Consider the following 27784-nt stretch of genomic DNA (forward strand, 5'->3'; position numbering starts at 1 on the left):
GTATAAACAAATGAATATTTAATGAATGCCTATTTAGTCCAAGAATACAGTTATTTACCTTTTGTGTAAAATATTAGTAGTAGTATTGCTCTGCATAACAGCCTTAGAAACTAAATGTGAGAATCATATAAGGTAACTAAAGTGAAAATAATTTGTATACAGCAAAGTATTATGGAAGTGAGAACTCCATTGAGAAGATTATTGAAATAGGCCACAAATCTACTACTAGGTAGACTTACAGTCTCAGAAACATAAAATTGAGGGTTCTCATTCTCAATTACACAGGTTAAAAAATAGAGTTTGGTGAATTCACTTTAATTCACTTTAAGTCTATATTGGCTGTATTCAAATTTTCTCTTGTTCCTTCATTTTGCTTTTGTACCATTCTAATCAGACACTTAAGATACATCTTCAGGGCTTCCCTGGTGGCGCAGTGGTTGAGAATCTGCCTGCTAATGCAGGGGACACGGGTTCGAGCCCTGGTCTGGGAAGATACCACATGCTGCGGAGCAACTAGGCCCTTGAGCCACAGCTACTGAGCCTGCGCGTCTGGAGCCTGTGATCCGCAACAAGAGAGGCCACGATAGTGAGAGGCCCATGCACCGCGATGAAGAGTGGCCCTCGCTTGCCGCAACTAGAGAAAGCCCTCGCACAGAAACGAAGATCCAATACAGTCAAAAATAAATACAAATAAATAAATTAATTTAAAAAAAAAGAAAAACTCATAGCTAACATCTTAAAAAAAAAAAAAAAAAGATACATATTCAATGGACCTCGAGGTTTCAAAATATTCAAAACCAAATATTTTAGAAGTATTTAAGTAGATAATAAATCATCTAAATATATTATTTATTATATTAAAATACATAAAGTGTTCAGTTAGTTTTTTTTCCCCCCAACTCTGATGGTAACTTCCCGTTTCTGAAAAATTATTTAACAGGACTTGCTTGGCATAGCAAAAAGGAAAGATATGTGTGTTCCAGCCACTGAGCAGGGCCTTGGCTGAGTCATTAACTCACCTAGGTGTGAACTTGGACCAGATCCTTCGTTTATCTTTTTTTAGTTTGCTCACTCTTTCTAAACCCAAAGGAGATAAACCATAGTATCCCTAAAGATTACTTTCTTCTCCTAACTTTTTATGATTTTATAGTTTAATTCTGTCACTTTCCAATTACAATTCTACTTCAGGTTGAAAAAAAAAAAAAAACCATAATCCTGCTTTCTCATGTTGGCAAGGCTTGTTTACATAAACCATCTTAAGAAACATTCATGTGATGGTCCTCACAAGCACAAAATAGAGTAGTTATTGATATCAATATATTCTTTGCATACATTAATCAAATTAATCTAATATTTGCCAAACTTTCACCTGACTTTGTTCAAACAAATACTAAAACACCTTGGAGAAATCATGCACATACACACACAATATAAGTATCATTTATGTGGTTCTACCCATCATTAGCTTTCCTCTTCCATCTGAAATCAAAACCTCTTTATGTACGTTGTTTTACTATAATATTCAGGAGTAAGATACCTTTTGGACATAAGAATGTGAGGGAAATTAGTCTGTTTTCAGCATCCAGTCTCTGAGCTAAGGATTTCCCACCACCCGCTGCTTTCTACACTTCAAAACTACTGCTCCAACTAGCTTTCCTGGGAGGAGAGGAGAAAACTGGAAGGGAGGGGAAGAAGGTTGGTGCGAGCAAGAGGCGGGATTGAGGAATGGGAGGCAAGAGGAGGCGTGGCCCAGCTCGACTGTCAAGATAAATACTGAGAACTGGGTGCTGGCTGTGGAGAGAGAACTCCGGAGGAAAGCCAGAGCTGAGCAGCACCGAGGACAGCGCCTGGCAGCGCCTGCGCCCTGCTCTTCTTCCTCCAGCAGCCCAGGATTTCTTCTTTACACGCACACACACACACCCTGAGGTTCTCACCCCACTTTCGCCCTGACATACTCACACACACATATTGCAGGCAGACACGCTCAGCTATACAATGGCAGAATCCCACCTGCAATCATCCCTGATCACAGCCTCACAGTTTTTCGAGATCTGGCTTCATTTCGACGCTGACGGTGATTACCTTCTCTCTTTTGAAGAACCTTGTCCATGCCCTTTCCCTCCCTTTCCCCTTCCTTGAAGCTCCTGATCTGATTATCCCTCATTTCTTTTCTTTACTTCTTCCCCCACCCCCTTAATCTTATCTCTCCATTTGGCGGCCAACCATTAACTTTAAAGTTTATGTATTGTTTCTATGTTATCCCAAAACCGTAAACTTTTATTCTCCAAGAATGGTACTCATAAAAAAGGGGGGGGGGATTGAGGGACCCTGCCCCCAAAGTTTCTACGGCTACACTCAGCATCCCAACCATCCTCCTTTGCCCTTAGTGGGTCTAAATGTTGACGCGCCGGGAGGGGAGCACTGCTGCGTCTGTATCCTTTGCGGGTTAATGAATATCGAGGCAAGAGAGAACCTCTCCGGTGGCCAGAAAGATAGCTGTTGTGGAAATTGAATGGGGAAGAAACTCAGAATGAGATGTCTGACACCTGGGTGCCTCTTTGTCTTTACAGGAAGTGGTTACCTGGAAGGAAAAGAGCTTCAGAACTTGATTCAGGAGCTCCAGCAGGCGCGGAAGAAGGCTGGATTGGTAGGTTGAAGTTTGCAAAGGAGTAAAAGGACCTTCGCCCTTAAATAAATAGATATTCTAGCATTCTCATAAAGAGCCAGAGAAATCAAACGGTTTCCAGGAATGTAAACATTTATTTACTGAGAAGGGGAGAAAGAGAGCCTTTCCAAATCGTGTAGGGAGAGGGAGAGACAGAGGGAGAGGGAGAGGGAGAGGGAGAAGGGGAGGGGGAAGGGGAGGGGGAAGGGGAAGGGGGAGAGGGGGAGAGAAAGGAGAGAGAGAGAGAAATTCCTTAAAGGGAAAAAACCTTACAGTATGAAATCAGAGCTTTTAAAATATGGATTCTATACTTGTACTCTCTTTAATAGTGTTTAAAAGGAAAGTGTGGGTGAGATCTTTTAGCAGATCACCACCTCTTCGATTGAGTTCAGTTAGGTAATTTTTAACTTCTCTTTAACAGCCTGTATGGGGGTAGAAATACATTTCTGCCCCTTGGTGGTCAGGAAACAAATCTGCAGATTATGGATCTCTTATTCTATTGCCAATTATTATTCTTGTAATGTTGATGTGGTTGGAGTGATGAAAAAATGTCCTGTCTTGACCTTCCTCTCTGGGGGAAAGTTGTACAACTTTGCAACATAACAATGAGCAAGAAATTTAGCAAAAAGGGGATTCATTTCTGTTGAGAAGGAGAAAACCAAAAGTTAGAGATGTAAAAAGTAATTTTAAGAACTTCACATATTTTAAACAAGCAAAGTGATACTCTAATGAGAAGCAATTAGTGGTGTTTTGAAAATAAGCTGTATTTGTAATTTAAGCCATTAGTTAGTTAAACAAATGACAATTTTTACTAATTATGAATGACTTCCTTTAGGCATAAATTAACCTGTTAAGAAGAGATATTGTCAGCATAAAAATAAAATATGCCCAGCTTTAAAACATAGATGAGATGATTACATAGAGGGAAATAGGTTAAGAATCTTAGTAATCTATTGGGGTTTATGTAAGACTGCATTTCAGAAGGCAGTGTTGGATTTGGGCTAGAGAGAAGTTACCAATCTTTGGTCTTTTTGACTATCGTTAGAGATTTTACATTATAGACTATACATATGTATATCTTTAGAGGAAAATATAGTTGTGTGTGAATCTTTTAGCAGATCACCACGTCTAGCATTGAGTTATATATATAATAGTATACATATATTATATATATATCTGTCCATACAATTTACTAATAGTTACCTTTTTGTTCTATCTAAATTGAAAATTGTGTGATACACATCTCTGTACAACATATTCAAAAGAATCCCAGAGAACACTAAAATGTATTATGATGCATTAAAAAACTATCAATTGCTAAAATCCAATGATTGAAATCAAATTGATTTAAAACCAAATAACACTCTGGGAATTGTTTTACCCAGATTTAATATTACATAAATTTGAAAGTATAATAGGATGAGATCAAATAAAATTGAAAATGTTTTATAAACTTTCTCCACTCCCTTCCCCCACCTTATACATTACCATGTAAATAAATTCATGCAATACTATCATTATAGCTCTATGTATCTTTGACTAATAAAACATTTTCTTCCACATTTAAAAATATAAATATTTAAAAATCTGGTTGGAAAATCTTACCTGCCATAAAATTTCTCATTAAAACCTTGAAAGATGCTTCCAGTAGCTAAATGATTATATTTTAATTGTTCTGGAAGTAATTTATTTTCATTTAGAAATTCAGATATTTAGAAACTCTATACATGTTTTCAGATACTTCTTTTCCTCTTCCCATTTTAATATTTATACTTTTTGTAAACAGTGACTTCATGTTAGAGTTTTAAAGATTTTAGATCTTAATTATTTTTTTCTACTGTCAATGTTCCGATTTTAGAATATTGGAAGCTGTAATTATTAGATTATTATCCAATAATACCAAATTTGAGCACAGGTACAGGACTATATCAAGTTGCTTAATACCTTGATTATTGAATACTTTGTGAATTATGTAATATAGGCTTTGAATAGTTAAAATCTAAATCCAGATATGGATTGAGAGGTTCATGTAGTAGACAAATATTTCACTACTGACCCCATTGTACTAAATCTACTTTTATATTTTTTCTTCTCTTTTTTTAGAACTTAAAGGTTGACCTTATAAACCCAGCTTCTTTGCATTTCTAGCAATAGGATAACAGATTTTGCTGTATTAATGGAAACATTGTTTGGCTTATCATATTAATAATGTGAAATTTCAAAAATTTCAATAATATTAACTATAAGTGAATATAACATTAATGAAATATAACAACACAGTCTACTTTCAGAGTTACCATTTTTCACTAAACATAGTTTTTAAGTTTGCATTTCTTTTTTATAAAGCTTTAATTTGTTATTATTATCATTATCATTATGTTTTACACTGTTTAAAACAAATTTGGACTAGAGGTATACACTGTTTTAAGTTTACTTTATACTTTTTTGTTACTTTAAGGAATGTGTAAAGAACATAACAGCTGATAGTCACACTATTGCCACTTTTACTTTCTTACAATTGTTGCTGTAATAAAATAAATAAACTTTAATAAATACAAGTTGAAATAATCCATATTGGAAGAGTTTTTTAAGTCTATATTAAATTGCTTAATTACTATTTGTTACCTCAGTTCTACTAAAGATATTTACTTTTAACCAAAGTAGGATTTTGTAACACTAGCAATAATAATATTCAGCCTCAATATAGCCATCAAATTATATCCCTAGAGCAAATGTGTGTGATAGATAATATCACTATCTTGTTAGTTATGATAAAAACTGAGACCTTAATTTACTTTTCCAAGGACACAGAATAGGACACTCATAAAGGCTGACCTATTTTACATAGGCTTCAGTTAATGTAAGAGGGCTATTTTAAATGGGCTATGTTGAAGACCCAAGGGTATAAATCCAACTTCCTGAATACTAGTTCTATGTTCAGGTTACTAGTTTACAGTTCAGAGCTCTCTAATCTGGCAATATGTGGAGAGATTATGTAAGCAATAGAATACATTGAAAGATACAAGTCAAATGAGATGAAAGCATTCACTTTTTCACTCTTAAACATGTCTTATGTACATAACTAAATGGGAGAGAGAACATCGTCTTGGAAAAAAAAATGGAAACAAGGAAACACTGGAAAACTGCTCCCTAAATTACTCTTGGAGTCAAAAATCTTAAGCATATACAGTCAGTGACCAAAATAAGGTCATCAGTATTGTCTGTCTCTAATGAAAGTGCAAATTGGTCAAGTTATTTTTTTTTAATCTGACACATATTTTTCTGATTTTTAATTTGTAAGCAAAGAATGTTTCTGACTACTTCCATGCTGGAAACATTCTTTGCTTACAATTGAGTTGCTCTTGAACATTCACATTATTTGCTTGTCTGAAAACACATATTTTTAACTTCCATGCATAAAACATGTTATAATAAGGAAAATATTATAGGGCAATTAGTGCAGCAATATAAAATAATCTTTCCTGAAGCAAGCAATGTTAAAGTACTTTCACAGTGATCATTATATTTAAATTCACTAAATGTTATGAACTGAATGATTCTGACTACATTCTCAAAGGATAACATATTCTGAAAACTAATAATAGAAGATAAATCATAGTGATTGATTCAGAAATAATAATAATAAGTCATTTGAAACCAGTAAAAACTGTGTATCACTTGTATCTTAATTTTCATGAAAATAGTTAATCAGTATGCATAATTCTGAATGGTTCTAATTCCAGTTTTTCTCTGCAACAAGGTATTAACACTATCACAAGCATACTGTTTGTTTGGGTTTTTTTAAAAAAAAAAAAACTTCTTACCTGCTTTTTTATAATTTTAGGAGTTATCACCTGAGATGAAAACTTTTGTGGATCAGTATGGGCAAAAAGATGATGGAAAAATAGGAATTGTAGAGGTAAGGAACTTATGCATTGTTCTCATATAGTTTTAATAAATGAGCTTTTTGGAGTTTTATTCAACTCAAACATGATATGGCAAGACCTGTTCCAAGAGGTTTATTTTACTTAAGTAACATATTATATTTTATTAAAAAATATAAAATCAAAAACTGCTCAGAAATGAAAGAAACCTAAGAATTTGCCTAATCCAAAGCTGAAATTTAATACATTAAGAAACTAAGACCTGGAGAAGTGAAATGATTTGCCTTTGACTATGTTATCTGTTTGCTGGCACTGGTGCAGTTAGAGGCTCAAGTCCCCAACTTCCGGATGAGTACTCATCCCATTACATTACCCAGATTCAGTTCAATAAAACACCAACCAAGTACATGGTTCGTTGGTATTTCTTATTGTTTAACAGTGTAGACTTTTCTGTTAGAATATAAAATAAAGTATTTGCAGTCCCTAAATGATATCATGGCAAAAAACTGCATGTAGGTTTCTGAAATTCCATTTTAGATTAGCAGTTGGCCTTATAAAAACATAAGAACTTAGTTAAAGTCAGTGAATATTATATGATGTGTTATAGGTACAGATTTCTTTTGAGTCTTTAAGAGTTAAAACTGTGGGTGTCAAATCTTATCTTTTGACAATGACTTTTCCTATTGAGGACAACTTTTTTTTTGTCTATGAATCAAGGAGGCAAAACTTTGACTATGCATTAATTCTTCAGCATTCTCAGATTTGTGAAACAGCTGTTGCTTCCCTTACTTCTACTTTTATAAAATCTAGTGTCTCAGCTACTTTCTTTATCTCTGCAACCCATTAGAGAAGTTGAGTGAACAACTTTGTCCAGAAAAATTAATAAGGTCATATTTTAAAATATACCAAATCACAGGCATAATTATGTTCTTTATATAATGTTCTTAATGTATTAGATTGTGAAGTATTTTGGCTGTCAACAACATTTAGTCATAATTTACCTTTGATTCAGAGAACTAACCTGGTTTTCAAATAATTGATCTTATAGGACACCTGTGATGTCAATGTGAAATACACTTATTTTTAAACAGCTACTTCAAATAGAGTTAAGGAAGAACATACTATTATTATCTTTGTAATTAAAATATTTCCCTGGAGTATACACTTTCCCCTTTGCCCATGTGTAACTCATTACTATATAAATAGATAAATTAATAGTAATGGGACTTATAGACTGACATAGAGGCCAACTAATCAAGATATGAATCATCAAGGATAAGAAAATAACTTTGAAATGAGCAGAAATGAGATGACATAAATCTAATTATTCAAAACTAGTGGAAATTCTAAAATCAGTGAAATTATAGATGTGGCTATTTCAGAGTTTGGCATACTTTATAATTCTAGCAGAGGAAAGACTGTCATCTTGTATTTAAAGTATTTCACCTTTAAGAACTCCAGTGGTCTCAGCTATTTATTTTAATTTCTTCAGTGATACTGGGTTGTAACAGTAGCACAAAAAGCATGGATCTGATTCACATGGATTCTACATTTTTAAAAGGATAAGAGGGATGAATCTGTTTTGAATCTATATTTTACTATGTATGATATGGTATAATCATTTATGAAGCATCATTTGAGGTCTAATTTGAATGGGAGGCTAGGAGTCACTAGCAGATGCATTTTCCTAGAGGTTTGATGCAAGAAATTTCCCCAGAAGTTTGACAAAAGAAACTGTTATAGGAAAGAAAAGATTTCTGTATGAGGAAAGATAGAGAGAAATAGGTAACAGAAGTGGATGAAGAAGTTAATGAAGACTGAAATGAAGACTTGAGGAACTTTTTATAGCAATAAGAGTAAGAAAAAGAATTTTCATTTATTTGTATACATTACACAATTTATAGAGTGTTTTCAAATATGTGATCTCATTTGATCCTCATTATAACAAAATAAAATAAATACAAATATAAAATGAGCATCTAATTTATAGTTGAGGAAAGCTGTGACTTCAACAGAATTTCAGCCATTTTCCTTTAAATTACTCAGCCTTTTTTTACAATTAATAATCCATACATTTTCTGCATTAAAAGAAAATATTTTCACGCTTCAGTTCATTGATTACTTATGGCAAGGCTTAAATTTAGCCTGGTTGAACAGGGATGCAGAAAGTATAGAGAAGTTATTTGACCAAACCGCTTGAAACATAATTTGGGAAGAATTTTCAGATCAGTGGAAGCAAAAAGAGTTTAAAGGTAGAGAAGTGAGACACATAAGAATTAATTAGAAAGTTTAAGTATTCCAGAACAGGGAACTTTTTGTCATATGGGACCTGTGGGAAAAACTAGCCAAGATTTCTCATTTTAAGGATAAAGAAACTGAAGCCCAGAAAGGTTGAATGATGTGTCCAAGATCCCACTGGCAGGGAGTGACAGAACATTTATAAAGGCCTATGTCTGACTCTGATTCCAGAATTCTTTTCATTAATCTGAGTTATCATCCAAGACACAGAAGGAAGTGGGGAGGGTGAGTACTTGGAGAAGTGAGAATGAGAGAATGGGAGAACAGGGAAGAGATTGCTGCTGTAGTTCATATGCATGTTGATTGTACTTAGCCTGGTTAAGCATAAGGGACAAGAAAAAGGAGAGGTTCTGAAAAAATCATTGTAAAAAAGGAATTGAAAGCTACAGATTACATGTACAAAATGGAGAAAGGGAGAGTGGGGAATGCCTGAATTTGTTATGTGCCCTCTAGTGTCACCAGAAAGTTGTATTAAATAAACCTCATCCTTTCTGTTTTCCAACTTATATATCACTTGCTAAGAAATACTATATATAACAAGGAATACAAATACACAAATCTCAGCCAGCTATGAAGGAATGGAAAAACCCAGGTTTTCCAAAATATATAATAATCTACTTACTCCCATCAACTCACATCAAGTACACCATCACTTTGGTGTTCAAAGGAAAAAGGGGTTAGATTTGCTTGTTTTGCCCACTTAGCAGGTGTACACATGGGCTCATCAAAATCTAATCAAAGTAAACCAAATGGTATTTAAGTGGCATTCTACTTTCCTGGTGGAAACAGGCCAAATTGACTTGGCTCTAATTGAAATGTGTCATTCAAAAGATCAGAAAATATAGTGGTTAATTTTCAAACTTCTGTTCTAATAAAGTTGACTGATACTTTCCAACAACATGCTTTTGCTACCTAGACATGTAAAAACATGTAAAAAGAAGGGTAATGTACAGATATGCTTTCTTGTGAACTTTTCAATTTTATGTCTCCAAAGAGATTTTAAAATTCACACAAATACAGTTCGGTAATAAAGAGATTGTTGATACAAACTCAAAACAGGAGCACTGAAATTCTGAGATAATTTAACAAATACCGTGACAGTCAAAATGTTCTAAATTTATTCAGACTAATAGCTCTATTGCAGAGAACACTGATTAAAATAGTCAGAGAGAGAGACTGAATGATTTAACAGATAATAGAAATTTCTTCTCTGGTGCTCACATTAAGTATAGATATTTCCTTTAGATGGATGTCAAATCTGCAAACTTTTCACCTGATCCCTTGGGAACTATGTGGGAAACTACCAACCTCTCCAGTCTATTGTGTCTATTTGTCTAGGTCAGTGCATCCACTGGAAAAATAGATCTATAAGCTATTTTAATCCTAAAACTATAATAACCTTCCCAGGGAAGCAGACACTTCTCTAGACTTTCCTTCTTTTCAGCCATAGTGGGATTTGAGCATGTGAGTTTAACCATAGTAAATGTGATTTTTTTTATAGCAGACTACTTTTCTACCTCAGAATTTGGGGAAATGACTGACAATAAAGTCTGATTTAAAACTTCGTTCTGGATAGATTTTTAAAAACAGTTTATTAAGAAAACTTTTTGACTGAAGATTTTAAGGGAGGGTGATGGTAAAAGGACAAGGTTTCAAAATCAAAAAAGTCAGACTGTCTGATTTCAAATGTGGCTCCAACTATAAGCTATGTGATAGCAGGCCATTTATCTTCTCTGAGTCTCTGTTTCCTTGGCTATGAACAGGGGTGACATATGAGTATCAACATCAAATGTGATAATACATGTCAAACAGATAAACTCTGGCACACTGTAAAAACTCAATAAATGTATTTGCTATTATTATTGAAAATAAAAGTATTTCATTGGAAAATCTACACCATTTTTCTGAATGTCAATCTTTTTCCCATTTTTATAACTTGTCAAATTCAAATTATTAAATTCCACTAGTCTTTAATTTGTACAAAAAGATCATTTGCCTTTCAAATTTCCAGGTTTCCTGGACTCACTTCTCATTGGCTAGAAAAATATTTCTTTGGTTCCCAAACCAAAAAAGTGAATGTTTTACTAATATGTGTTGAAGGAAGCTAACATGCACCAAGATTGTCTTCAAAAGTTATGCCTCATGTGTGCTTTAAAAGATATAGCTCAGTCACTTATATTTCTAGTAAAGTTACTTCATGTGTACTCTCCCAGCACCTAGCATGTTGCTTTGAAATTGTCTGAAAAAAACTTTTTTTGAAATTATCTGCCTCCCTGTAAAGTTCTTACTATCGGTGACTACGAATCCCCAGCATCCAGCACAGTGCCTAGTAGGTTCTGAATCATAGCCACATGAGTCATAGCAAGGGATTTCAACCTACTCCAAAACACAGGCAAGAGCTCCATTTTATGCCTAGGAATAGAAGAGAGATGGTAAAGATCCCTGTCATGGGACAGGTTGAGTTCCTTGGGGAGCATATCTGAGTTGAAGAAAAGCAATGAGGAAGTTTATTAGGAAGTGCTCTTGGGATCAATACCTGTGGAAGGTAAATGAAAAGAACAGGGCTGGGCAGAGGGAGACTTTGGACTGTGATATAGTCTCAACTTCAGTTTACCCTACAGCAGAGATGTCCCAAGTTTTCAGTGAGAGGGCTAGGTTTTATATCCCCATATGCATCAGTCATAGAATTCAGCTTCCTTGGGGAACATAACTCTCTTCAGCCCAGGTAATCTCCCAAAGAGACCTGGCAGTTGAGACCATAGCAACACTCCTAGCACCTAAAGAGAGCTCTGGATGTCATATCACAGTGACCACCCCAACCCCTATCCACAACTCAATAATAAGTTATTTGAATTATCTCCAAAGGAACTTTATTTCCATTTATTGGAAGCCTATGCTGACCCTAGATAGTCAATTGCCTTCATTCATTGGCTGAGTAAAATATTTACTGAAATTTTTGCAGGTGCCAGGCAAAGAAACAGTAATTAAGACACAGACCCTTTCCTCAACATGTATATAGACTGATAGGGAAGACAGGCAAGTAGAAATTTTTGCTTCCCCACTCTCAGTGACAAGCAACAAGTGACAAGCTTCATAAATGAAGCTTTGAGAGATTCTCCTGTGGCAGCTTATCTGCCTGCCACTTATTCCCTTGCTTTTCTCCACTCTCTTCTCCAACCCATAATAAAGTTTTGAGAGTTTATAAAAAAGCAGGCAGGCAGCCCAAGAACTAAGAAATCACCAATAATCTTGGAACAGGTAGTACTGGATACTACTATGGACAACAGTGACTTAGCAAAACAGAGACAAAAGCAGCCCTGCTTAACAACTTCTATAAAAGACCTCAGGTACTTTGTAGATATGGTCTTAGAGTCAACAGCTGGAGAGTTACTGCACCAGCTCTGAAATTTGAATATTAATTCATAAGAATTGTGAAACACACCTTGAAAAAGATGATTTTGGGAATTCCCTGGCCATCCAGTGGTTAGGATTAGGCGTTTGCACTGACAAGGACCCGGATTCAATCCCTGGTCTGGGAACTAAGATCCCACAAACCACATGGTGTAGCCAAAAAAACCCCACCAAAAAGTAAAAACAAAACAAAAAACACAAAAAAGATGATTTCTTAATGTTCACTAATAGCCACATCCTATCCACACATATTCATTGCCTCTTTCTTAGTGGCTGGTTTGTCTTATTACAATGTTTTATGTGTTTAAGACCCATTTCTAATGTCTGTAAAATAGGACAGCACTGTATTCAGTTTAACGTTAACAGTTCAATTAAATTAAAAGATTGACTATTTTGCATGTAGATATAATATGTATTTTCTTATAATTAAACCAACTAGGACCAAAATGGCATGGGCAAAGAGATATATATTCATACTACACATGAAAAGCAATTTTACCATCTCTATATTTGACATTCTAGAGACCTCTGTACTTTATGAAAGTTACATGAAGTTTAATTTTTGAATCAAAGATGGTTAAAATTTCCCTAATTTTACATGTGGTCGTTGCTTACTAGCTCATTCTTTTATTTTTTCTGTTTTTATATATTTGGTGGATTTTGATAAATAGAAGTTTTTAAGAAAAATTATTATTTTTGTTCAAAACAACACACAATAAATAGGAAAATCCAAGCAATATAGAAAATTGCAATCAAGATGGGAAAAAATGCTCACTACAAATCATATTAAGTAGGTATTTTTAATGAAGTAAAATTATCAACAAATTCCAAACATTTATGTCAGGCACCTAACATTGAGCACCACACTAAGTATTCAGAGGATGCAGGCAAAGAATAGTCTTTGCCCTCCTGAAGTGGATGGTCTATGGGGAGGTCCACCAAAAACTTACAAAGTGGTATCTGACAAATTACATACCAATAAATAGAGAGTTGGCATTGGCTATTTCCTGTTTCCTAAATAAATGCTTGCATTAATGCACAACCAAACTAGTGACCTTTGTTTCAAAATAAATAAGAAAATGTCTTCTGAGTCATACTAAACATCCTAATAAGATGTCTGGCCCTGTCTCTTAGTTTCATCCCATTATTAGTGCCTGTAAACTGAATGATTCTAAATTGAGATATTATTTCAAAGATCTAAAAACAAGATAAGTTAAAGGACATATTTTACAGGCATAAAGAAGCTGAGATTACTTGCCTATAAGGTAGAATGATACATTTTATATTAAATTTTATATTTTTTAATGGACCTAAAAGGACAACATTTTTTTGAAGTGTGAGAGTCTTTCCTATAATTTGGTAGAACTTTTGGCCTTTATGCTGACCTTAAGGTTAATCTAGACTGCAGATTCTTGGTCTAAAATCCAGAGATGAGGGTTCATGCCCGTAGTTCAGGGGATTCATCAGCTTCTGGAAATTAGATGAAATATAGTGTTGTAGGTTCATTCTTTAATGCTGAAGATGTAGTGATTCTAACAGATTCTCAAAGTCATTTTGAACCCAATACATTTAAGAGACACTGGTTTCTATTTCAACTCCTTATTTTAGTGATGAGCATGCTAAGTTCCAGAAATGGCTGAGGGAGTTGCTGGGGACCACAGCTAATTAGCAGCTGAGCCAGGAATAGAACCCATACCTTCAGTGAGGCCATCAATCCAGCTCCCTCCCTCCCTGCACACAATAGATAGATTATATTCATCTTAAAATGGGATCTGGAGTCCTTCTTTCCTAAAAAAAGTGAACATTGAAGTTACGAAATGAGATCTAAGGAGAAATGTCATAGGGTCACTAAATGGAGATCATCGAATAGAATTCAAGTCCTGGACTCAAGCAGCAGATGTTCTTTTAGCAGAAACCAAAAATTTGAGAACTGATATTCCCTATTACTGGTCAGTTTCCACTGTTCATTGTGAATTGTCTTTTCCATCTCTCTTTCCACTGTCTTACAATTGTCTTGAGTTTCTCTTCCTTTGCATCTCTTAATAAGCTTTCTCCTCAGACTTGGGAATGCATTTTTTCCTTCTATCCTTTCCACTGCATTCATATTTCTCATAGTTTCTTTTATTCTACATGAAATGTATGGCCCCGTGTGTGCCATTCTGTGTGCCCTGAGAGGAACAAGACCAGATCTGTGGCACAGAAAAGATGAAGGGGTCAAGCCACCAGGATGAGTCTGCTTGTATGTCTAGCAGATGAGAATTGGTCAAATAATCCCTATCTGAGCTTCCTATGCATGCTTGCTGTGGTCATCTACCAGACCAGAGAACCAGTCACTCAAGGACACCCAAGCACTGGAAAACACAATGGCACTTTGTAGGGACAAAGTATCAGAAAGGGAAAATCGATTATAATGTTTTTCCTTTCCTAGTTTTCTAGGTAATAAAACTATGTTAAGAAAAACTAAGAGCAGGAAATATGAGAGACTTGCTTTCAAGCTCCTTACAATAACTTTTTAAATCTTTTCTAGTTGGCTCATGTATTACCCACAGAAGAGAACTTCCTGCTGCTCTTCCGATGCCAGCAGCTGAAGTCCTGTGAGGAATTCATGAAGGTATAAGAAAGCTCTGTCACTGAGTGATGTTTTCAGAAAGCTACTTAAAATAGGAAAATGGTTGCTTTTTTTTTAATATATTTGGTTTTCCTTATCCAAAATAATTTACAGACATGGAGAAAATACGATACTGATCACAGTGGCTTCATAGAAACTGAGGAGCTTAAGGTAAGCAAGTAAAAACATGTAAGCTTTTTCCTGTCAAATATAATTATGAACTTTGTAGCTTTTTAAAAAACCTCCCACAAAAGAAACTAATGTTGAGCAATGGCACATTTTCACCCACTCTTCCAATTGTTAATAAAGAACCAGATCAAAAAAGAGACTTCAAGTACTTCTTGAAATTCTGTTCAGCAATGTAAAATTAGCATTTTCTGTGGTGTATACAAATTGTTATATGAGGTAGCTTATAGATAGATAGATAGATAGATAGATAGATAGATAGATAGATGATAGATAGATGATATACTAAGCCAAAGAAGTTGGTTATTTTCATTAAAATTTGGCATTTTATTTTATAAATGAAACAGCTATATAAAATAGATTTCTCTTTCAAGATAAATAATTATTGGACACCTACTGTATGCCAGGTGCTTTACACTCATTTAATCTTCGCGTGAGTTCTTTGAGATTAGTATTACCCCAGTGAGGAAAAATTTAAAAGAAGTTAAGTGATGTACTGAAGGCTACACAGAAATAAGACATAGAACAGTGATCTTTAAACTCGTCTGTTTCCAAGACCCCTAGCTTACTGTCTTTCAGTAACAGCAATAAAAACAAAGTCCTAATATAATCAAACTTCCGAAAAACTGCAACTTTGAAAATGAATTTATCAATTCATATCTCACAGATGTATATAGGAGCTGGTGGGGGAGGAAGAAGATATGAAGGAAAAGGCAAAGAGGTCTGAAATCAAGTCCTACCTCTAGACAAATCTCTATATCATTCTGCCTGATTTTTCTCATCTTTTAGGTGGGGGTAATAATACCTTCCTTTCAGATTTATTGTGAAGGTCAAGTAAGATGTTGCACGTGGAAGATTTTGTGAAATACAGGCACAGTATAAATTATATTATTCATGAACTCAATAATTTACTAGCCTTCAGAAATATAGAAACATCTTTCTCTCATTTCTTTAAATTGACCTCAATACTTCTCAGTCTGGAAGACTCTATTTTCTCTATCTTCATGGTATAGAGTGACTAAAAGGGAAGCAAATTAATAATTATTGAGCACCTACTATGTGGCAGGCATAGTACTAGATGCCTAAAATATATTTTAACATTTAATCCTCACAGAAAAGTTACAAGGGAGGTATTATAATTCCCATTATACAACAGAGAAACTGAAATTCAGAGAGATTAGATAATTTTTAAAGAGTACACAGCTGCCTGGGAAAAGAACCTGGTTTTGGACACAGAATATCTGATAATGATAATAATGTTTTTTTTCCCCACAAGGCCAAACATTTTCAAGCTTCAGTCATCAAGAGCTGCCTCTTCTGCTATTATGTAGGGAAACATGAATATCAAACACAGTTTCCTGGTCATAGTTTAACATGGTTTGAGTTACATATATTTGTACCACTGCAAAATTGTTAAAACATATTTAACTAAAAACACTTAACAGGGACTTCCCTGGCCCTCCAGTGGTTAAGAGTCCACACTTCCACTGCAGGGGGCACGGGTTCAATCTCTGGTAGGGGAACTAAGATCCCACATGCCTCGTGGCACGGCCAAAAAAATAATTTTTTAAAATTTCTTTAAAAATTTTTAAGAAAGGAAAATAATAGTAATAACATCTTAAAAAATAAAAACACTTAGAAATGTAAAGATTTTTCATGTGCAATCACCAAAAACAATGTCTTTCACAAATTTGCAACTCAGCAACCCACAAGGTTACCCACAAGGTGACAGTTAAACTATTGTGTTTTTATTCTATTGGACCAAAAAAAAATTCTTCTAAAAATCATTTCAAGTTCATAATGAAACTTTAGCTCATTTCCAATACTGGCCTTCTTTATTCTAAATTTTATTCTCAGAAGAGATTCTAAATAGAAGTACTCCTCTCTGGGGAATTTTGAAGATAAGTTGGCATTCTTTTTTAATGGATCTTTCAAGAAAGCTAATTTTAAGATCCGTAATAGAGTAAAACATTGCTTGCTCTCAGACACGACTTTGAATCTCAGCATCCCGAGGTTTCTCCCAGGCTATTTTTGTGACCACCATTTTAGTCTCTGATGAGGATTTTTAACCCAATTAGTCTCTGACAAAAGCCTCATATGGTTCAAAAGTAAAATTCATCCCCCAACAGATAACTTTGAATTTTCCATGCTTCACTTTGAATTTGAAGTGGAATGTTTGAAGTGAAATTAAATTTATCAAACCAAGAAAAAGGTCTCCTTCCTTGAAAATAATGAAGTTAAATCAGCCCAGCAGAGCTAGAAAATCTGGGAGGGAGATAAACAACTGCAAAACTGAAGAAACCCAATCCTTCAATAATTTCTGAACATAATACCTGCTCAGTTTTCCATAATTGCATTAATTCATTTTCTGAACAAATAAAGAAGTTGCAAATGAACAGCACTAGACAAAATGAAAGACTTTTATATTAAGTACTTACACTGTCATTTATATGGCAAGTTTTTTTAAAGCTTTAATTTATTTCTCTGTTAAAAAAAATTAAATTCACTCCTAAACTTCAACTGTCAAATTAATAATCATCTTTTTTCATCCTTCCCACATTAATCTCTACTTTGATGTGATTCATATATCCTTCAAAGATTAGGTAACATCTGCAGCCAACTGTTTTAGTTTGAACAGTCAGCTGAAACATTCTAACCAAGGTGCTTTGTACCGCATCAAGCCTAAAAGCCCTCTGGTGAAATGTACTTCATATTGGCTATAAACTGATGTGGAAATACAGCTTGTGAGGGCAGAAAATGCACTTGAAATTAAGGGTAGGTCTCCACCTTCTTTATTGATAATTGTTCACATATCTTACAAAGGTTTAAGGGGGTCCCTTGTGTTTCTTGTTTCTTGGAGAAGAGTTACATGAGATTTGTGAAGATACCATTAAGTAGAAATGCATCCATTGAGCTGGCTGGTTTTACAAGTTTTTACTCTGATTCCTACATGGTGCACAATCAAGATACTTCTTTAATTGAAATCATAAAAGCATAGCATAGCATAGCACAGACTGTGACAGATCAGTTTTCAGTCAAAGAGAACTGCTGGAACACCAAGAGTACCTCCCTTCTAAGCTCTTCCCATTACCCGGTTCTACCCTCAAAAAGAGACTTCCTTTGTATTCCTGGGGTGTTCCATTTCAAGGCAGGCTGAAATGAAAGCAGATTGTTTGTTATTGATGAAATTTATCTGACTTTTTTGTCTTAACAGAACTTTCTAAAGGACCTGCTGGAAAAAGCAAACAAGACTGTTGACGATACAAAACTAGCTGAGTATACAGACCTAATGGTAAGACTGATCTTGAAAAGACTACAGCCAAGAGCCTATGAAATATTACTGTGTTCTGGCTAATTCCCAAGTCTACACAGGATAAAATTAACAAGCCATGGTGTGGGTATCACATGCACATAGGTATCATTTCACTTGAAAAGTGAGATACCTAGGGATGCTTATACCTTGTAAGGCTGAATGCTACAATTGTATTGTAAGGCTGGCTTTAAGGCTTAGCATATGAGCATTTCCTTTCTTGTGGAGGTAGGTAATTTTCATCTATCAAAATATCACTTGTTTTTCTTACAAGCCAGTGTAATTGTATCACATATATATGTAAGTTACATTATAGATATATAAATTATATCACCAAAAACTCATTTATTATAGAGATTCTGAATCCATTTTTATCATGTCTTAGGAAATCATTGATTTTGTTAGAGTTTAAAGAAAACTTCTGGCTACTTTATTCATTGAGTGACTAAAAATAGATATTTCCTCCTTCTTTCTTTTGATTCCTGTTATTTGGGAATATTGTCTTGGTGCTTTGGGTGAGGAAATCCACATATACCCTGAGCTTGATGCTATGGTAAATAGTATAACCAAGAACTATTTTAGAATATTGACAATAGAGTGAAGAAAATTGCTTTACACATAAGCACTTAATGTTTGAAGAATGAATGAACAAATAAATTTATAAAGTCCCAGATAAAATAATACAATGCCCATGAAGTTAATTAACTTCCAAGTGGGTAAAGTTTGTTCATTTTGATTCACAGCATTAGGACTATGAGGAAAAAGCCTTTGCCAAACTGATTAAGCCATGGCCCAATATTTTGGCAACATTATTTTAATTGTTTAATTTTTGAAATTCAGAGTTTTAAATTATCCAGATCAGTACCTATATTTATACACACTTTAAGTACTATAAATGTACAGTGAATTCTTACCTCATTGATATAAATAAGTAACTTGTAAAACATAAGTCCCTATTATAACAATTATGCTATTTTAGACCAATAAAGGAGTTAGAATTTTCTCCTGAGAAATAATTTTATAAAGAGTTTGATCATGGGCTTCCCTGGTGGCGCAGTGGTTGAGAATCTGCCTGCCAATGCAGGGGACACGGGTTCGAGCCCTGGTCTGGGAGGATCCCACATGCCGCGGAGCAACTACGCCCGTGAGCCACAATTACTGAGCCTGCGCGTCTGGAGCCTGTGCTCCGCAACAAGAGAGGCCGCTACAGTGAGAGGCCCGCGCACCGTGATGAAGAGTGGCCCCCACTTGCCACAACTAGAGAAAGCCCTCGCACAGAAACGAAGACCCAACACAGCCATAAATGAATGAATAAATAAATGAATAAATAAAAAAAAATTAAAAAAAAAAAAAAAAAAAGAGTTTGATCATATTTGGTGTAACTGAGGTTTACTTTCAGCCTGTCAGCCTACTTTTATGTGGGGAAAAAAACCCCACTAGAACTTTACTATTGCCTTATTCATTATACAGTGATATTTATTATAAAGTGGGACTAATCTTTAGTTTCAAAACAATTAAAAAAGTTTTCACTGTAAGGAAGTGTCCTCTTTAATTCCTCATTACATCGCCACTTACCACAGCACTAACACACACGTGTCACAATGGGCAGATCTACACTCTGAATAACTTTTGAGAAATGGACAATAACCTACATTTATCAATTTTCTGTTTTGTGCCAGTATTAAAGGATGTCTACTTAAAGACTCCTTTCCAAGTAGAAATTTGAAGCAGCCTTTTTAAAACCACTCAGATGGGAGTTTTCCCCCTGTTGAATTGGCCTGGCCTATCTGGTTAAATGTCATAAACAAGCTCAAATCCAGGAAGCAGATTAATCAAGAACTAATTAAAATTTAAATATATTTGTAGGGAAATATTTCCCTGTGGACACTAAACTGTGTGATCTGGTGTCCAGTATCTTGGTAGACACTATGACAATTTAGAACTTTTATAGACAATGGACTATAAAATGTTGCATCAGTATCAGATCCTGAAAAAATCTACCTCCTACAAAGGATTCTTAGAACATCTCAAACCACAGAATGCCCTTCTTTTTTTCCCTAAAGAGACCTCACCAAACCTATATCCTTTATGATCACATTCCTTTCTTTAAAAACAAAAATAGTGCCACTTTTCCACATATTTTATATATTTTACTTTATATGTAGTCCTTCTATATAAAATATTAGAACAGTAGTTGCAACTTTCTAAAATGTGAATGCTTCCCAAATATGGGTAAGAATGTGTTTATACCTGGCTATGTCTTGGTATATGATGTGTATGTAAGTGCAATGGGGAGGTAAGGAGCTTTATTAAGTATCTAGTACTCAAGGCAAAATAAAACAATTCAAACTTACTCAAAAAATTTATTTTCTGAGGATTTATTCATATTACCTGCTTATTCTGATTTTACTCTTTGATACTCTAAAAGAGAGAAACAAATTAAATATTAATTTTCATACTATTATTTGGAAAGTTTCAGGATGTGCTATGTACTGCCAAACACCATCTCTCCCACATCTTGATACATATAAACACATATTTGCAAGAAAAATAAATGATTATGTTCCAGAAGCCTAGCCTAAGATCACTATTACTCTGACTATTCTATATTCTGATAAATTTTGGCAATTGACACAGGTCATAGAATAGAAATTTTGCACTGAAAGTTTAATAGATGCTAGTTTCTAGAATTCTGCTGTCTATATAGGTAATTGATAACTCAAACTGCTTTATTTTGAATTTCCTTCTCCTTAATGCAATAAACAATTCTTCAACAGCTACAGTAATGCATTCTATCTTTCAGCTGAAATTGTTTGATTCAAATAATGATGGGAAGCTGGAATTAACTGAGATGGCCAGGTGAGTTTAGGAACTATGCAAATATTATTATAAAAAGCTGATCCTTGTCAAAAATCTAATGTATTAATATAATGTTTTTCTCTCAAAAGGTTACTGCCAGTGCAGGAGAATTTTCTTCTTAAATTTCAGGTATTTCTCTTTTTCTCTACCATAAATAATATTTTTCTCGAAAGGTTAGAATGTGGGATATTTGCCAAGGGAAACACGATGGAATATAATGGTTGTATTTTAATTTTTGCTCTCTTCTCTATCATTTAGGGAGTCAAAATGTGTGGGAAAGAGTTCAATAAAGCTTTTGAGTTATATGATCAGGTAAAAAAATTTTCTTATCTATAATTTGATTCTTTAGAAGAATTTGGAAAATGCTCAGGAAGGGTTAACCTCAAACTCAAGGTTATATTAAAAGAAACATGAGCTATTAAAATTACTCAGCCAATTTATTCTTGTCATAGGAAATGAGTTATGTTATATCCCAAATTAGACAAATTTGATTCAAATCCCATGCTACAATTTATCTCCTGTAAGGCTTTGAATAAGATACCAAACTCCTCTGATCCTCAGTTTCCTCATTTGTAACCAAGAGATAATAATGCTCACTTTGCAGGGTAGAATGAGGATTAAGCTAGATGAAAATATCCAGCAGAATCCTCCCATGTAGTATATGGTAAGATCATGTGTGTGAGGAAAGGTTGTGTATGATGTCACTAGTTAACATGCTTTGTTTCTTCTAATTTCTCTACTCCTGGACCAAATCAGTCCTCTGCGGGCTCTAGTGCAGCCTTTCCACTGCCTGATGTGACATCAAGCCAGTAATATAGCTTCACCAAGCCTATGTCCTCACTCATATGAAAATATTTGTGATTAATTTCTTACTTCAACAGGAGGTGGTGATATTGTTAACATAAAGTGAAATATTAAATGTGAAATCACTTTGAAAATTTCAAAGCATTTTACAAATATAAGATGCTGAATGAGAGGGAATTCATATCTGTTTTGGAACTTTGGAGCAGTTAAAAATTTGAGGGTCTGACCTAAGAGGTTAGAATATCTGCCAAGTTTGCAGTAGGATGATTTTCTGAGGATTTCAGTTATTTCCAAATCACTACATTCTCCATTATTATGGATGAGTTTGCTTATATACTGTTTTATTACTCCTCCCTTAGGATGGCAATGGATACATAGATGAAAATGAACTGGATGCTTTACTGAAGGATCTATGTGAGAAGAATAAACAGGTAATCTAGTTACCTTGCCACACTTACTTCTTAAGCAGACTTGATGGATCCATCTAGAAGCAACCTCACATCCATTTTGGAGAATCTACTTTAAAAATTTATAGAGGAGCAGAAGTAGATTTCAGTTCTTAACCTGATTTTGTACTGGCCTGAATCAGTGTTTAACTGTGATAAATAGATTTCAAAAACAACCTTGTGATTTATCCACATTTGTATAAGAATTTAATCTAGCTCTTTTCTTGATGGATTGATGTAACAAGCAGTTTCGTCTCACATTTTATCACTTGACGGTGGTTAATTCACTTCCATGTTTAACTGGATTATAATACATTCTATGTCTTATATAGGATCTGGATATTAATAATATTCCAACATACAAGAAAAGCATAATGGCTTTATCGGATGGAGGGAAGCTGTACCGAACGGATCTTGCTCTTATTCTCTCTGCTGGGGACAACTAGAGTTGATGCCCATGACCACTTACTAGCGGTACATTGTATCTAAAAAATAACTGTGCACTATAAGGGAGTAGGCTGTATTTTGTTTTGTATCTGTAAATTTAACTGCATATAGATAATTATCCAGGATGTGTGGCACACTCTTTTCAGTTTGTTTCTATACTCTTTGTAATGTACATTTTTTGTACATTTGAAAAGGAAAATGTCTATGCTTAGGCCAGTCAATACATCCAATTAAAAAAAATAATCTAACATATTCTTGCTTCCATAAATATAGTTGGACAAGATTTCCCTAAAAATCCCACCAGGATTAATCTCTAAAATCCTAGTCTCTGATATGTAAATGCATATTTGTCACTGAATAGAAGAACTATACATAACAAGCCAAGCATTCTTATTTCAGACAATTGTAAGTTTGCCCCACAAAGTAGTTCTAAGCTGTGTTTCCAATTAGAAGAAATGTGCTTTTGCATCTAAAATACCAAAATATCAATCAATAGTTAGTTAACTGTGGCTCTGTGAGGTTAACAGTCTCACTAGGCAAGATTTAGTCAATTAATCAACAACACACCTATTGCTTGAATCCACACCAATCTATTGGTTCAAGTTGATTTGATGACAAGGAAAGGCAGCACCAGACGATGCATAAATCTGTTTTATTGTACATTTGTATTTCCAACGAGTCTACTGTCAAAGAGTATGACCTTAACCCATTTTCTAAACTGTTTTCATGTGTTGCAGACTATAATTATTCTAGTAAACTGCTGTTTTTATGTCATAGTCTATGTACTATCTGATTAAATTATATATATCAGGTATCCTGGTGTTTAGTTTGCATTCTTCCTGGATCTTCTTTTTATGTAGAACTGTTCATTTCCACCAAGGGTAACTGCTGCCTCTGAAATTTTTTTTTTTCTAGCTACAACAACTCTATTTTTACTACATAATTGAATTTTAATTTAAAATTCATAGCACCCTGATTGTTGAATGTTATATCATCAATAATTTTGTGTATTCTGTGAATTCTATGTTTCATGTTGAGATCAGCATTCAAAATAGTTCTATTTCTATCTGCGAATAGTTTCAAATGAGTTAAAAAGAACATCTCAAGAGAAATGCTAATGCAATCATTTATCTTATGTAGCAAGGGTGACTCTAAAACATTCTTTTGACCCACATCCAAGTCACAGTTTCATATATCTGTAGCTAGAGTATACTACACTGGTTATAGTTGACATGTTATGGTTGGTGATTTCTCATTTTTTGATGTGAAGCAGGGAACTATGAGAGATGTGTCTCTTTGAAATTTATAAAGTTACTGCCAAAGAGTTAATGGTTCTGGGTCACTTTGAATGTCCCCATTCTATAAATTCTGCACTGATTTTCTCAATTCATATAAATAACAAAAAAGTGAGGTATCTCTTTCCCCCAAGAATGAACAGAAAAGATTGCCAAAAAATAAAATTTCTCATATGATGGCAATAGTAGACTGGCTTTGCTTCTAGTGTGTAAATGGAAGCACTGACCTTAGGCTGAATTTAACTACTAAGAATAAATAAAAAGGAAAATAACTCTAATAATATTGTATATTTGTTTTCTTCCTCAAAAAGTCAGTGAATACGTAGCCCACGATCAATTCAGGGGAAATGTAGGTTACTGAAATTATTACAGCCTAGGAAATCTAAATAAATGTAAACCTGCCTGACTCAGTGCATTATTGGATGCCTCATTGAATTAATATGTGTCTCTGACATTAAGATTTACAAAGAAATCTCAAAAAATCCAAATATTTGTAGCTCTTTGCCCAACAGACATAATCAAATATTTCTGTATGAAAGATATTCTCCAGAGGAATAGGAAGAACATATAGAATTTTCCTACATTTCATCTGTAGGAAAACAACTATCCATTACAAAGTATACACTATAACTAGACCAGGTTTGGTACTCTTACAATAATAGCATGGAAAAAGAAAGAAAAGCAACAAGAAAAAGTCTGATAGGAGTATATCTGAGGGAACGTCCTAGAGTGCTCATAGTAATAATGGCTACGAATCCAGCACCTGGCCTATCATGGTGGACTTTAACTCCCGAGCACTACCAGGAAAAGAAATTCTTATAACTCAGCTAAATCAGTCACAGTTACATATAAGTGACAGGCCAGTCCCCTGGAGCAGAGAACAGAATGAAGAATGGAAGATGAATCTGAAAGGGCAAATGTAAGATAGCTCATATAATGCCTACCTCATATCACAAAATTCATTCCAAGTATATTATTAAACATAAATGGGAAGTATATGCAGACAACAACAAGAGAATATCTCTAATATCTCATGCATGGAAAAATTCCTTAACCAATTATGAAAAAACAGATTGAAAAATTGGACTCTATTAAAATTAAGAACTCTGTTCCCAAAAATATACTATTAAGAGAGTAAATTTGTTTGTAGTTTGAAAAAACAAACATCAGAGTGTGAGAAGATATTTATGTTGGCTCACAACCTTGAGAGTTCCCCAGGTGAAATCTGAAACTGGCCCCAGTACATGGAGGACAAGGAGAGACCTAAGAGTCAGACCACTCCAGATTGGTAGATGGCAGGTTTAATAAGCAAGGAAACCTATGTACAAGGTTTGGCTTGGGTGTAAAATGAGTAGATCTCTACACCTGCCCACCAGAATCTTAAAGTTTCTAGAGCCTTTAAACTGGGTTCAGTCATGAGTTCAATCCAGATGGTCTCAACAGCACCTTACTCACTCAAGGCTGCTTCCTTGAAATAGCTCTGGCTGTGGGAACAGTGGCTCAAATCTACATTCCAGAACGAGGGAGTGAGGAGCCTGGATTCAGCTCTTGGGTCAACCTGCAGTCACGTCCTCTCGAGACCTCCTCCAACAATTTATAACACTGACAGAGGTACATATCCAAAATATATAAACATTATTCCTAAAAATAATGTTTATATATAACACAACAGAAAATATATAAGAAAGTTGAATGGGCATTTCACAAATAAAAGGATATCTAAATATCCAAAATAAAAACTAATCAACTTTATTAGTAATCAAGAGAAATACAAATTAAAATAAATGAAATACTACCATGCACTCATCAGAGAGGCTAAAGTTAAAGAGATTTTTGAATGCTAAGTATTGATGAGGATGTGGCACAATGGAAATTTTTACACACTGCTTGATAGGAGGTTAAGTTGTGAAGACTTTGAAAAGCCATTTGGCGGTATCTACTAAATTTGAACATATGCACACTTCACAATCCCGCAATTTCACTTCTATGTTTTATCTTCACCAAAAAAAGAATGCTCACAGCAGCATTGTATTTGACATAGCCCAAACTAGAAACAACCCAAAGTCCACCAATAGCAGAACAAAATAAATTGTGGTATACTCATACAGTGGAATGTTATGTAACAATGAGAATGCATAAGCAATTGCTACACAGATAAAAGCCAGCAATAGAAGAATACATGTTGTGTAATTCTACTTAAACTTCAAAAGCAGCTTAGCTTAGAGGTTACAAGTCAAGATAGTGGTTAGTTTTAGGGAGAGAAAGGGAGTCATGATTGGGGACATCAGCGAGGCTTCTGGATTCCTGGTGATATTTTGTTTCTTACCTGGTTAGCGGTTATACAAGCGTATTCACTTTGTGAAAATTCATGATTTGAGTACTTTTAGAAATCATAGGTCACTTAAAAGTTTTTTAAAATTAATGGTGTGCAAATAGGGATATAGGGAAGCCTCTCTGAAGAACCCAGACATATAAAGATAAGGAAAAGTACATTCATAGGACAAATAAGCAGCCAGTGCAAAGGCCCTAGGTTGAACAATCCTAAGGAACAGAAAGAAAGCTGCTGTTACAGAGCCTGTGTGACGGGAGAGTGTGTATAAGGTAGAGCAGGCAAGATCACCTATGCTAGTGTTAAGGGGCCAAGATTTTATACTAAGCGCCATTTTTCTGTCTCCAAACCCAAGGATTATTTTACTGTACAGTTGAGAAATGTAAGACCTTAGAAGAAAATTAAAGGGATTGAGGTTGAGAATGAATTTATGAAAGTCTAATAAATATTTTTATGTTCAACTACAACAAAATAAAATTGATCAAGAACACCTCCCCCCAAAAAATTAATGGGCCTTTTTCCTTTGAAGAAGGATTTTGCAATACAACTATATCTCATAAAGACCCTATTATTGTCTCTTGGTTTAAATTATGATCCCAAGAAACTGGTCTAGTTGAGCAGAAGACATGAGCTTGACTAATTATATGACCCTGGCCAAGTCACAACTCCCTTGAGCCTCAGTTCCCTTAACTATAAAATGAAGGGGTTGAGAGTACTATCTTCTAAGACTTTTCCAGCTCTAAAATTCTATTATTCAAAGTCACTTAAATTCTCACTGCTTTAGTTTTTCACAAGAACAAAGTAACAATAGCTGTTACTCCTTACCTGAAACATTTCCTGGAGATGTCTTCATACATTAATTCTAAGATGAGTGATATTGTTACCAATAATCTTCACTTTAATTTTCTGAGTATTAACTCTTCTCTTAACGCATTAGAAGCAGGACTCTTAGAGAAGTTACTAAGTAGTGTGACAAAGTAATAATTCTTACGGTAAAACATTGATATGGTTACAGCCCAAAGGTGTTGTGTCATAAACTATAGTGACTATCCATCAATAATGTTTGTTTCTCTTTCAGACTTCCTAAGAAATTTTTCTTAGGAAGAAATTTCAATCAAACGATATTACCATGATCTCTTTTCTGGTCCTCCCTGCCATGCTTGCAAGCTTTGCTTCTTCATTCATCATTTGTAATAACATACAATAAAGAAGCAAACTCTAAGAGATGATTAATGGAAGAAA

The 27784-nt window shown here is 34.5% G+C and overlaps 1 protein-coding gene across 1 annotated transcript; it reads left to right on the top strand.

Annotated features, from left to right (window-relative positions):
- Nucleotides 1–1801: 1801 nt before the first annotated feature.
- CALB1 (calbindin 1) lies at nt 1802–23542 on the top strand. Its single transcript, XM_028166493.2, has 11 exons — nt 1802–2074; nt 2571–2647; nt 6510–6584; nt 14786–14869; nt 14981–15037; nt 18267–18344; nt 21166–21221; nt 21311–21350; nt 21480–21533; nt 22385–22456; nt 22804–23542. The coding sequence occupies exons 1-11, from the start codon at nt 1996–1998 to the stop codon at nt 22915–22917; spliced, it is 786 nt and encodes a 261-aa protein (XP_028022294.2). The 5' UTR covers nt 1802–1995; the 3' UTR covers nt 22918–23542.
- Nucleotides 23543–27784: the final 4242 nt, after the last annotated feature.

The sequence above is a fragment of the Balaenoptera acutorostrata genome, chromosome 17 (assembly GCF_949987535.1).
Source record: "Balaenoptera acutorostrata chromosome 17, mBalAcu1.1, whole genome shotgun sequence".
Taxonomy (NCBI): domain Eukaryota; kingdom Metazoa; phylum Chordata; class Mammalia; order Artiodactyla; family Balaenopteridae; genus Balaenoptera; species Balaenoptera acutorostrata.

Coding starts and splice junctions, on each gene's coding strand:
- CALB1 (XM_028166493.2), top strand. CDS start 1,996: ATGGCAGAATCCCACCTGCAATCATCCCTGATCACAGCCTCACAGTTT. Junction 6,585..14,785: donor GAAAAATAGGAATTGTAGAG/GTAAGGAACTTA, acceptor AATCTTTTCTAG/TTGGCTCATGTATTACCCAC. Junction 21,222..21,310: donor GAATTAACTGAGATGGCCAG/GTGAGTTTAGGA, acceptor TTCTCTCAAAAG/GTTACTGCCAGTGCAGGAGA.